The sequence below is a fragment of the Opisthocomus hoazin genome, chromosome 4, assembly GCF_030867145.1.
Source record: "Opisthocomus hoazin isolate bOpiHoa1 chromosome 4, bOpiHoa1.hap1, whole genome shotgun sequence".
Classification (NCBI taxonomy): domain Eukaryota; kingdom Metazoa; phylum Chordata; class Aves; order Opisthocomiformes; family Opisthocomidae; genus Opisthocomus; species Opisthocomus hoazin.
Window position 1 is genome coordinate 56,670,859 of NC_134417.1, and position 12,795 is coordinate 56,683,653.

The window sequence follows — 12,795 nt, forward strand, 5'->3', positions numbered from 1 at the left end:
ACGTGATGTGGAGCCGTACCCCATATTTGGGTGCCTACGTAGGAGGGAACCGAGTACATGTCCCAGTCATTTCCATAATTCATCATAAATTGTGCAAGGGTGCTATAGACGCGCAAAACGACCGAGAGCCACAAATCAAGCACACATATCAAAAAACAAATGAGCTCTTATTTTGTAAACTCATTTTGCGGTCGCTACCCAAATGGCCCGGACTACCAGTTACACAATTATGGAGATCACAGCTCGGTGAGCGAGCAATACAGGGACTCCGCCAGCATGCACTCCGGCAGGTACGGATACGGCTACAATGGCATGGACCTCAGCGTCGGGCGCTCCGCTTCCACCCACTTTGGGGCCAGCGAGAGACCCCGCAGTTACCCGGCCAACGCCACCTCCGCCTCGGCGGAGCCCAGGTACAACCAGCCCGCCGCCGCTTCCCACTCGCCTCCCCCCGACCCTCTGCCCTGCACCGCCGTGGCCGCTTCGCCCGCCGGCGAGAGTCACCACGGGGTGAAAAACTCCCTCGCCAACTCCACCAGCGCTTCGTCCAATTCCAGCAGCGGCAGCACGCACATCAGCAGGGACGGGGTCGGCACCTCGTCTGGGACCGAGGAAGACGCTCCAGCGAGCAGCGAGCAGGCAAGTGCCCCGACCGACCAAAGCACAGCCCAGCCTTCACAGCCCCAGATCTACCCCTGGATGCGAAAGCTGCACATAAGTCATGGTAAAGCAAATACCCTGTTCTTTCTTTATTTCTCTGGAGGGAAAAAAAAAAAAAAAAAAAAAAAAAAAGAGGATTTAATGTAAACCGGGTGGCCGCGCCGAGCGAGGTCGGGGAGAGGGGAGGGCGTGAGAGAGGGGCAGCCTCCGTGCACGGCGCGACTGTGCTCGCAGGGAAGCGCTCTCCCTTCTCTGGGCGAGGCCCCCCTTAAAAGGAGGGGAAAAAAAACCCCAAAACACCCTCAAAAACCTTCCCGGCCCCAGAAACGCCAGCCCAGCGCCGGCCTCGGCGGGCAGCGGGGGAGCGGAAAGCGCTTTCCCGGGGGGGCAGATCGGGAGCGGAGGCTGCTCCCGGCTCTCCTCGGGAAGGGAGCTCCTCCGGCGGGAACGGCGCGGCTGACCCCATTGATTTCGCCCAGCCGTAGCAAAAAGAGAATAGGCAGAGGGCGAGGAGGGCGGTTTGCGCCGCTGGGAAGCCGTGGGGGAGGGGGAGGCGAGTCGCCCCAAACTCCGGGGAGAGAGCTAGAGGGCTAGAGGGGAAGCGGAGCAACTTTCAGCCCGCCCCCCCCCCACCCCCAACCCCCGCCCCGGTACCTGCCCTGGCTTCCCTGCTGGGGGAGCGGCCGGGGGCTCGCTGCCGCCCGGAGCTTTCCCCAGCTCCGCCGTGGGAAAGGGCTGCAGGCTTCGGCTGCGCTCTCCCAGCCCTGAGAACCTGGCTAGCAGCAGAGGCATCGTCCAAAACAGTTTATCTGCTGGAGAAGGCTTGGGGAGGGGAGGGGGGGGGGATTCGCCTTTCAAAAAAAGAAAAAAAAAATCAATTAAAAAAAAAAAATCGAACCCCAAATCCAAGCGAAAACTTACCGAGACACCAAATCCCCCTCCCCCATGCCTTTCCTAAAAGGGACTGGAGGGGGAAACTTGTTGAGCCTTTATCCGAACCAGAAAACAAAAACCAAGCGGGACTGAGAATAACGGTCCTGGTCGCTGGTAGCTGCAATAAGACGCGACGGCTCCGAGTGGCTGCTGAGAACCTAAATCCTGTACTTTTCTCTTCCAGACAACATAGGGGGACCAGAAGGGAAAAGGGCTCGGACTGCTTACACCCGCTACCAGACCTTGGAGCTGGAAAAGGAATTTCACTTCAATAGATACCTGACCCGCAGAAGAAGGATTGAAATAGCACATGCTCTTTGCCTCTCAGAGAGACAAATAAAGATCTGGTTCCAAAACAGGAGAATGAAATGGAAAAAGGATAATAAGCTGAAAAGTATGAGCATGGCAGCTGCAGGAGGGGCATTCCGTCCCTAAGCGTTTGATCAATTAAAAGTACTGAGCAGTATTAGCTGACCCTGCGTCTCATGTCAGTACTAAGTTGACTTTCTAAAACTTCCTTGTGTTACTTCTGTGAAGAAACCCTGTTCTTGTCGCCCTTATTCATCTTTTAATCATGAGCCTGTTTATTACCATTCTCTCGCGTGTATAAGTAGATCTGCTTTTATCGTACATTTCTTTGTCTTGAATGGCTTTGTCTTGAAAAAAATAATAGATGTTTTAACTTATTTATATGAAGCGAGCTGTGTTACTTGAAGTAACTGTTGAAACAAAACAAAACTAAACAGAAAAGAACAAAAAAAAGAAGGTAAAAAAAAAGGAGAGAAAGAAACCCTCCCCCGGTTTAGTACAAATGTTATGTGTTGCACTCAACCTGCTTAACTGTGCATGTGTGGTCAAGTGTTAATGTCTGTATAGCTCCAAGCTGTTAAAAATATTTTTATTCAAACTACCTATATAATTCCTGTGTAATTAATGCTGTTGTAGAGGTGAAATGATGAAATCAACTGAACTTGTCCTACGTGTAGTGAATAGTGAATCTGTGACGAAAACTGTGATTCCAAGCAGTATGTCCTTGCTGTGCCTTTGTATATGACTCTTTGCACGAACTCTTAGAAGTGGCTCTTATTAAGCGCAGCTTCTGTGATGTATGTTTTTTGTGAACAAAGTTACAAATATAGTCAAAGTCTGGCTGTTTGAGCAAACTGTGATCAGCTTTTTTTTTTTTGTATTTGTTTTTAAAAAAAACTGACTGGAAATCAACAAAAAAAATAAACTTTCTATTGTAAAGTTTTCGTGATCTGGTTTGTGCAAAGCAAGAAGTTGTGCTTCCTGATTTGCCTCTGGAAAAAAAAAAAAAAATTAACCCGTGCAGAGCTTGTGATAATATTTTACCTGGCTCCTGCTGCACTTTCTAAATGGTAGATGCTGCGATCGCCCGCTACCAGGATTTCTAATTGAAAGTTTGACCGCAAGTTCCTCCTTACTGGTTTCTCGCTAGGTGGAAAGCTGCGTCGCAGGACCACAATCAACACCCTTTGTGGGTGAATCAACTGTTAGTTGTTTGCTAATGGTTGGGGAAAACAAAACAAAACAAAACAAAACAAGCCATGTGCTTTGTTAAAACACGCTGCTAACTCCAAGGCGTGTTTGCATCGCTCTAGAATTTCTCCTGTGGTTTAATTCAGTATATTTGCAGGACAGCCGTGTCCGAGCCCTCTGCGTCTATTAGTAACCCTCGCTAGCCACGTTCCCACTTTCCACCCTTTAAAGATTTTTGGTTTTCTTCGCTACAGTTAGTTTGCTATAATCGCAATGTTACTTACCCCGTCAGAGCTTGAATGGTTAACTCTTCTGAGCTTCTAAGAGCAACTAAAGATTTGCACATTTAGTGACTGGTTACATTGATGCCTTCCCTTAAAAGTTATAAAACAGTAAACTTTATAAGCCCCAGTTCCGGCTATATGACATTTGGGTGCCAAATGAATAGGGTTTTGTCTATGAATTAGATCGTAAAATCATCCATAGCACAGACAGATAGGCTCACTGGCTATAAAAAGTCACGTGGTGCCATTAAAGTAAGTTTTATGGTTTTGGGGAGTTGACATCCAACATTATATACCACATAACATATAATCTCACTGACGCTGGACTTCATTTGACTCTTTTGCAGGCTACGTGTGCCTCCTGGCCATTCAAATTGTCAGGTTTAGGGACAGAAGTATCCAAACCACAAGTTCTCAGTACTGTATGAAAAATGGCTCCTTGCAAGTCAAAGGTAAGTTTTGTGCACAAGTTCCTTTAAGTTTATTTGTAGAGTGGGGAAGCCGAGGATCCCGCTCGCTCTCGCTGCCTCTCGCCTCTCTTTCTTTCTCTTTCTCTTTCTCTTTGCCTTCCTCCCCGCCCGGAGCCTGTCAGGACGGTCCCGGCGAGGCCGAGAGGCAGGATCTCCCACTAACGCTCCAGGTTGCTCAGCAGATCCCTCCCGTCCCTTCCCTCGCAGCAGCTAGCTCTCTATTTTCGCGATCAAATCAAAGTAAACCACAATAAGCGACTTTGGCAGAGATGGATTTTGGGGCCTAGCTTTAATCACTTTGACTACCGCAGAAGATAATTACTTCCTTTGCTCCAATAGACTCTCCAAGTTTGGAGAGGTTTTGTTTAGCAAAGGGTAGTTACTGCAGGCGATTAAAAAAAGGGGAAACAAAATAGATAGGGTTTGATAATATCTGGGCAGTGTCTTATGCAGGCATGATAGAGTTGGAGGCGTGCTGATATGGTAATAATCTTTGCATTGGTGAAATATGTTGCACATCAGAGCTAGTATTAAAATGGCACAGACTGTACTGGAGTGCTTAATATTCCTGTTTCCTTCATTGGGTCGTGCAGAAAGCTTTAGCTGTGTATCCATGTCTGTCTGCAAGCACGTAGCGTATTTCGGGGATGTGCATTTATAACGTTACTGTAACTTTTTCCAGATCTGATATGTAATTGCATAACTATAAATATATTAATATTATGTGCATGTGTGCATGCATGTGAAAATAGACATATATGCCTGCATAGAGCCGTGCACATGCATAGGTATGTCTAATATTGGTGTATTATATATACAAAGGGTGTGTATGTGTGTATACATATATATGTTCCTGTGACAATTTTTTTTTAAAGCGAACCAATTGACTGTAACTTGTAGCATTAATACAAGAGACTACAGGTCATTAGAGTGCTGCAAATTATGAGATGAGGGCTTGGTTTATTGAAGATTGTAAATATCCCCCCAGCTCTGCTCTCTCTCTTGCTGCCTTATATTGCTGGCTGCCATTGTGGGGTAGGCCCCAGCTGCGTGTTTACTTCAACATTCTTTTTATTTAAGTGGACTGTTCTCACTAGAGTGTGATTACTCAGCAATAAACTTTATGGCCGGATTTAACTTTAGTCTTTGAATTTCCAGGACTTGAATGAAAGGGTGAAAAGAACTCTGTCTTTCTCTGGGTAGCATCAAGGCCTGATCCTTATCCTCAGAGCTGTTCCTTAGGCGAGTGATCTCCAGGGGTGCGGACCGAGTAGTCAGGGGCCAGGAAAGAGATTTGAGAATTGCCTCCAAAATCATCTATCTATCTATCTCTCTCTCCCTCTCTCTCTCTCTCTCTCTCTCTCTCTCTCTTTCTCTGTCCAAACCTGCTGTGAGTATCTTGTTCTCTGCTCAGGTTTGGAGTAATGGGGATTCAGCAGATCACATTGTTTTCCTTCACGTGCCATAAACTCAGGTTTGAAGCAGGACGGGGTGGTTTGGTGAGAGCTGGGAGATGGGCTTTGTTTTATTTCGCTAGTGCTATCCCATTTGAATATTGCAGTTTAGGCTGTATCTGCTACCGTGAGCAAAAATGAAAGAAAGGCATGGGGGTGCGGAAGGGTAAGGTTGTTTTGTGCCTCTACACGGTCTGCACGTTGCCGACTGATCCCTATTTTTAATTTATTTGCCTTTAGCGCTAAAGAAACGGTAGTATTTAAGGTTGACTCAGCTCATAGATCTCACAGTTTTACAAATATTTAATATTTAGAGTCACTCCCCTGTGAAAGATAAATGAAGTCCGAAACCTTTGTGTCTGTGTATCTTTCCTAGGAACGCTAAACAAACACATATGAATGTACTTTGTATTAAAAAAAGGGAAAGGCTCTAAAAGTGCATATCCAATGCAAGTTTGAAAATCATTTCCGTAATAAACAGCTGGAGATTTTGTAGTACGCTAGCTGTCACGTTTTCGTCAACAGGAATATCAGAAAGCTATATATGATAGACATGCATTGTATTATGTTATATGCCATAACATTTTATAGTTCGAGGCAAAGGCATGAAAACCCTTTAGAAGTTTGTGTTTCATTTATATACGGGTCCTTTTCCGAGGAAAATCCTCCGCTTATAAACGGGCGTGATACCAGACACAAACCGTTTGCGATTACTCAGTATTCAACAACACTGCGTTATTTGAGCTATCTGGTGAATATACAAACACAGCCGCACACCCGTTCAACTAATGTTTTAGGAACCTGGATCTCATCGCGGATTGTCATTTTTCACTGTCTAGAGCGAAAAGATTCGCTACTACACATTTTCACATTTTTGAATGTGGCTTCTGGAGCTTGTTCCGCATAAAGCAGTGTACAGAGACTCAAGAACTACGGAAAAGAAAAATATCCCCAAACCCACAAGCGTACAAACCTGCCCGTACTGCAAGAAAATCTGTGACAACAAAAGAAAGTTAGCTGGCAATGACAACTTCTCCATATTTCTGGCCCTGCCCTGTCGTTAGCAGGACAGTCGAAGCCATTCAAATCCAGAAATGCATTAAGATTTTCTAATCCGCTTTGAAATTTGAAATTCAAGCAACGCCGGACTGCCGAAATCTACCAAAATTTTCCCGGGTCCTGATTGTTTTCCCAGGGAAAATGTCGTGGAGAATAATCGCTGGGAATCGGGAGAGGGGTCTTATCTGCGCACAGTATTTTTCTGCTGTGTTTGGGCGATTAATGCGTGCGAGTTTGTTTTACTTCAGGCGTGGCAAGTAGCGTTCGGCGATTTGAAATACAGTTTACCTAATCCTTTCAAAGAAATACTTGAGTGTAGTGTGTCACGTCTAAGCGTAAGGCCAATTAAAGATTAGGCAACTCTCTGAATGTGTGTAACCAGCGACTTTGCAAGGCATAACTTTCCCTAAAACAGAAGTATAACAATCCGATGGAAAGTCATCCGTAAATTACAGCTCTGGAGCCTTGTCTCAGCCCTGCAAACTCCTTAATTGCAGAACATTAAGGGGAAATTATTATTCTGCCATTTCCTTACATTTAATAAGTGTGTATCTGTGGAAGGGTGACAATAGGGGGGTTTGCAATCTGCTCCATGGGAAATTGAATGGAACAGATCAGGAGGGGCGGATCAGGAGGTTTCGATTTCAAACCCTGGATACTGGAGCAATGCCTTTTCCCTCCCCGCAAATACAGATCTAACGCATTAAATGCAGGCACAAGAAAATCTCCTGCCCAAGTGAAGACCTCGCTTTGTTTTCCTAGCTCTTTTTCTCGTCTGCCCTTAAAATCTCCCCAATTTGTCGCCAGAGTTGCTTGCCAGAGCGCAAAAATACAGCTCCCACAGCTGCCTGGTCATCTTTGAAAACATTATCCATTTCAAATTAAAGCATCCTCACTAATGTCTCTCTGGAAGGCAAACACTCGTGGACCATCGCAGTCACATGTTCCTGTAGCTACACGCACGAACAATATCAAACCCGACACATAGAGCGTGTGAGATTCGCAAGGATTTCGCCTTATAGCACGCATAAGGAATCTTTCCTATATCCCCTCCCCCCCAAAAAATGTCTTTTCAATAATAATATTTGCTATGAAGGTTATTGGGTAATTATTGCAATTTTGTGGAACAGTCCTTGCTTGAGGTGAAGTCTGTCTCTGGATAACAAATGGCAGCCCGTGCAGTTCACTGCCAGGTTAAGTAAATGCAGAAAAGATAAATCTGCACACCCTAGGAATCACCAGCAGAGCTCGCTTTAGACCAAGTTCACAGTCAACTCGTTTGCCTAGACAAGGCTTCGCAAACAATTAGAGTTGTTTCTTTATGTTTAAATCAAGGCGAAATGACTAAGCCCCTCGCAGCAGAGCGCTGCAGCTTTTCCCCCAACGCTCGTCGCTACGTTCCTTCCAACCTCACGCCCAGAACTTACCCAGCATTTCACCTGCAATTGTAACCGTATAACGCCTTTGAGTAACAGGCTCCCCTCCAACGCTGCCGAAAGGCTGTGCGAACTGATTTAACAGCACTTTACAAAGCCGCGAGATTAAAGAAAAGGAAAGGAAAAAAAAAAAGCAATAATTAAAAATGCGAAAGTATCCGATTTCTCAGCAGCAAAAAAAAAAAAAAGAAAAAAAGAAGGAAAAAGAGAAAAAAAAAAAAAAGCCCTTAGAAAGCTGGGGGAAACGGCAGAACTATTGAAACAAACAGTGCGAGTCTCTTACTCCTAAAAGAAGCTGCATAGCTTTTGTATATCTTTGTGGTTAAGGGCGTTACAACTGCAGGTCAAAAAGTTGAGGGTCAAAAGTTTACGTTTTGCACCACTCTTCGTCATTCGCCCAGACAGAGTTTGATGTCAATGTTATAGCCGAGATCTTGACTATCAGCACAAAAGATAAAATAGCTTTGAGTTACGTGTGTATCGCACTCTGGACTCCAGGTGAACCCTGCTGGCTGAATGACCTCAATTACCGAGGAAAGGATAGAAAATTCCTCTTTTCAAGAGTAATACACGTTGTATTTCATCTTGAATTATCGGCCACATTTGTGTCTGAATATCTGGGGTTCGACCGTGGCAGGTAAACACGCGTGTTGCCCCCACGGCAGCCGCTGCTGCTGCCTCCTCCGAGACCCAGGTAGCAAAACGTTTCGCCCTTGTTTATTATAGAATAACCTGCTTTAAGAGGTTTAACATTAAGCCTTCTCACTTTGCAAAATGGCAGGGAGATAAGATAGGAACGAAGCTATTAACGCCTGTATCGATCCCGGCCTCGCCTTTCTTTTTTGCCCTCATTTCTGTAGCGACCGCGGAACCGCGCTTCAGACGAGACCCACCGGAGATGACACCGGCTACGTGCTCGGTCCGAGGGAGCTCGTCCGAAGGGCGGAGCGGCGGGGCCGTGGGCGCTACCGATGGGGAAGGTTGCGGGGAGGCTGGCGCCCGAGGCGCGGGGGTCCCACAGCCAGCCGGAGCTACCCCAGGCAGCAGCTCCCAGGGAAGCGGGGGGCCAGGGGTCCTCGCGCCTTTCCCTCCCTTCTCCCCCCTCCAAAAAAACCCCCAAAACAACAAAAAAAAGGAAAAGTTCAGCGGGATTTCTCTGCGCGGAGAGTAATTCCCACGTCGCCGGGGATTTTTTGTGTTCCTCGGCGTTTTGAGGCTGCAGCCCCTCGCCCAGGCGCGCCTGCAGGGAGACCCGGCCGGCGTCACCCAGGGAACTTCACCCTGGGGGAGATGCTGCGAAACGGATTCAGCCTGAAGCGAGGAGGGTCAGGGGGCGATGGAAGAGGGGCAGGCTGCTCCCAAACCTTCCTGAGCGGAGAGGAAAGGTGTGGAGGAGGGGACGGGGCGACGAGGGGGTCCCAGAAAGAGCACGCCTCGCCCCCGTCCACGCGTTGCTGCCCCACCACCCCCTCAAGGCTACACCGGCCTCTGTGTAGCTGGTACGCGTGAATTTTTTTTTTTTTTTTTTGCCACAGACACAGCTGGATCGTGGCAGCCGAGCGCTTATTTCTGGGGAACAAATGTGCGAAGGGTTGGGTTTCAGGTTAGGCAAAGCTGTTGCTGGAGATCTTGCCTAAGGTACCTGCTGAAGCCCGGAGAAAGTGTGCAGCGCGAGTGTGTGCTCGGCGTGCAGGAGTTGTGCACGAGTTACTTGCTGTTCTCGCTTGTAGCGAGCCCTGACATCGCACGTTTGGGGAGCCTGCCCTCCCTGGAGATAGTATATAACCTTTCACATCCAGAGTATTTATTTGGTGTAAGAGCGAAGCCTTGATAACAAGCTCAAAACCGTAGCCAAATATCTATTTTGTTAGAGAATAGCAGGCGGATTGTTTCCAAGAATAACAATGCGTCTTTGACATACCCAGAACGAAAGCTGTTACTATAACCGGCTTACTCATGAGTAGGTGACCGAAATAAATTTACTTCCTCACCAAAACAATTAGTCGCTCGAATTCCATATTTTCAGTCTGGTTTAGAATGAAAATATCTGTGGGAATATTTTCAAAGAAGGTGAAACTGCGACTTCAATAAATATTGACTCTTCCGAATTCTTGTTTACATTATTCCTTTAAAAAAAAAGAAAAAAAGGAGACAACCCGGAGCAGAACAGTTAATAATTTGAGACGAATTCTTTCTGTCCTTTCACTGTCTGCATTCAGCACGCTGCTCTCTGGCGTGGAAGGTCTGCTCAAAAGACCATTCATTTTAAATCCGGGCACAAATCACATTTTACACGTGTTTATTTAACCGCGCCAGGACAGAGCGAGCAAACCCCGCCAACCACCCCGTGGCTAAGCAGAGCCTCGGTGCCGGGCAAGTGCCCGCTTTCACCAAATCCTGAACTTGGGGCAAAACCGGGAGGATCGCCCCGGCAGTGACCGTAGGAAGGGAGCGCTCCCGCCCGCGGGGGCAGGGGCAGCCTCGGGGGCTGCATCGTTCCCGGGAACAAAGGAGGGAATACAGTCGGTACATTCCATAACGTTTACATTTTCCCGCGATTTTTTCTGAATTTTCCCTTAGAAGTAGTGACCTGGGCAAAGCACCCCGCTATCTAAAAGACACTGTTATAGACCTTTTAGAAAAACTAAGTCCAAGGCCGAGGTGAACTTCAGGTCACCGCGTCTAACAAATATGAAAATGTCGCCTGGTGAAGGGCACGCCTTGTTATTTAACAAAGACTGTCAATGTGTAAGATTAATAAGAAACAAAATGCGCACGGTGTCACTTTTCGGTCACTTTGAAACTTGGGACAGCCTCGCATTCAAGAGGGGAAAGCTGGAGCTAAATATATTCAAAATGGTTCAAATCAAATTCCAACCAGGCTACTAGTGAGATTCTTCCTCCTACCGCTCTCGGTGGAGGGTGCCCGGGCACGGCGAAAGGTTGACTTGAATTATTACTATTACTATTACTATTACTATTACTATTACTATTACTATTACTATTACTATTCTTGTTGTTATTATTGTTTTCTCTTTCGGGGTAATTAACTTTTTAGCCGCGCAAGGGGGGGTAGCAGGAGTGCTTGCCTGTCTCACGAGAAAGAGGGGGCTCCCCCTTTCCCCCCGGTTTGGGTATGTGTGAGGTTGGCTCTTCTGGGTGCGTGGAAATTAACTCTCCCCCTCTCAGCCTAATTCCGGCGGGGTTTCCATCCCCTCCTCGGCCAGCCTCGGCCGGGAAACTCTCGCTCCTTTATGAACCGATTAAAGCCTCTCTCTCCAGCGAAATCGAGCCTTTAGTCCTGCTGAAAAAAAATAAGAGAGCTGGCCTATTTTTCCTCTCCTTTTCTTTCTTTGAGGGCTTATGATGATGCTAGAAGTTTGTTGAAGGGAAGTACCGGGGGAGAAAAAAAAAAGGTTTCTGAGATTGTTTATTACAGCCATAAATCTTGCAGTAAAATGTCGAAATGGCCGTGTGCAAGATAACACTTGGTGGTCTTGGCTGGGTTCTTGTTTATGATAACAAAACCACAAAGACATGGAACAGGCCTTTTGGAGGTCCTGCCTCAGCACATCTTCGCAGACTGATAGAACCAGGCGAAAAAAACAGACTTCAGCCGAGCAGCTCAGGTCACCTTGCAGATTTACAGTCGTATACAGAACTGCATCCTTCTCTCTGTAACCCAGCGCCAGAGCCCCCCGGTAGGACGAGGCGCAGTGAAACAAGTATACTTTGAGATCTAATCACGGTAAATCAGACGCAGCAGAGCCCGGTCGGCTCTCCCGGTGCCAGCGCTGAGCTGACAAACCGAGCCCCCGCATTTCGGTGTCCCTTACCGCGCCTTGGGAGCACGGCAGCCCGCTGCGCTGCTCCGGCCGCCGTGTCTCAGGACTTGCGCCGAGGAGAACATTTACGATAACCCAGTGTAATTCATCTGGTGCTGGCCGGCAGGTATTTGGGCGTCTCTGTCTGTATGTGTGCATGCGTCTCTCCGCGCCGGGGAAATGCTCTCTGCTCGCGGTGGACTTTGGCAATCTTTTATTTTTTACAGTCATGTAAGTGGGAGCTTTATTCTTTCACAACGTGAGTCGCTGTTGGTTGGTTTTTGTACTTTGTTTTTTGTTGGTTTTTTTTTTTTTTTTCTTTGGCTTTTATTTTTCAGTGTACATAAAACTATCTCCCCTTTCCTGTCAAATGTCTGTTGTTGAACAGTTGCGGCTGTCTCTGTGTGCGTGTGTGTAACCGCATTTCCTCTCCGTGCAGAGTAAATAGAGAAACTTATCTATTAGCCCAGTTAAAGAGTTCCATAGATGTGCTGTTGGAAATGAGTGAGTAAATGTGTTTTAAGTCTCTTTACAAATTAGACATTCGATAGGAGGAGGAAATGAGTGATTGTTTAGATAAGTACCCCAGTATACCCAAGTGCTGGAAATGTTCTAACACATTACAAGCCGCCTGCAATGTGCGTGCGTGTGTGTGGAGAAAATATAAATCGATAGGATGCGTGTCTTGTTAGATAGAATATATATTCAAATATAATTTTATTGCATGTATCCATTATCTATAAAACTGCGAAAGACAATAATCTGAATTTAAACCAGGGTAACTGTTAATGTAATATCTTTAGGAGGGCAAGATCTAAACCGTATCATATTTACGCTTGATGTATTAGATGTATTTTCCCATACCAGCAGATGAGATTACCCACTCAGCAATTATATTCTCTAAGGGTGCGGTAAATGTTTCTAGGTGTTTATACCCTTTCCTGAAAAGTAGAGGAAAAAAAAATCCGAAAACTTCCCCTCTAACTCGAAATGTACCAGATTAGCTGACGTTCAGTAAGTGCGGGCTTGGTTATTTTTCCCCCTTAGAATAAGAGCGTAATTACTTTAACCATCAAATTTCAATTAACTGGGGTCAGGACGGTTGCCTCTTTTCCCTCTGAGCTGCAAATATCGTTAACAGTCTCAGTTTTAGCAAGGCAGAAGTGCCCGAGTGC

At 46.4% G+C, this 12,795-nt stretch overlaps 2 protein-coding genes across 5 annotated transcripts in view; both read left to right on the forward strand.

The window, feature by feature from the left end:
• Positions 1 to 2,841, forward strand: HOXA5 (homeobox A5). 2 transcript variants are annotated; one of them, XM_075419099.1, is made up of 3 exons: positions 1 to 413; positions 558 to 724; positions 1,778 to 2,841. In XM_075419099.1, exons 1-3 carry the CDS (start codon positions 160 to 162, stop codon positions 2,026 to 2,028), a joined length of 672 nt encoding a protein of 223 aa, XP_075275214.1. In that variant the 5' UTR covers positions 1 to 159; the 3' UTR covers positions 2,029 to 2,841. The 2 variants fall into 2 exon arrangements, with proteins under 2 accessions (XP_075275214.1, XP_075275212.1); XM_075419097.1 differs by having other exon boundaries at positions 3 to 724.
• The window catches only part of HOXA3 (homeobox A3), a 44,499-nt gene that overhangs the window by 8,220 nt on the left and 23,484 nt on the right, over positions 1 to 12,795 (forward strand). The window lies entirely within an intron of this gene.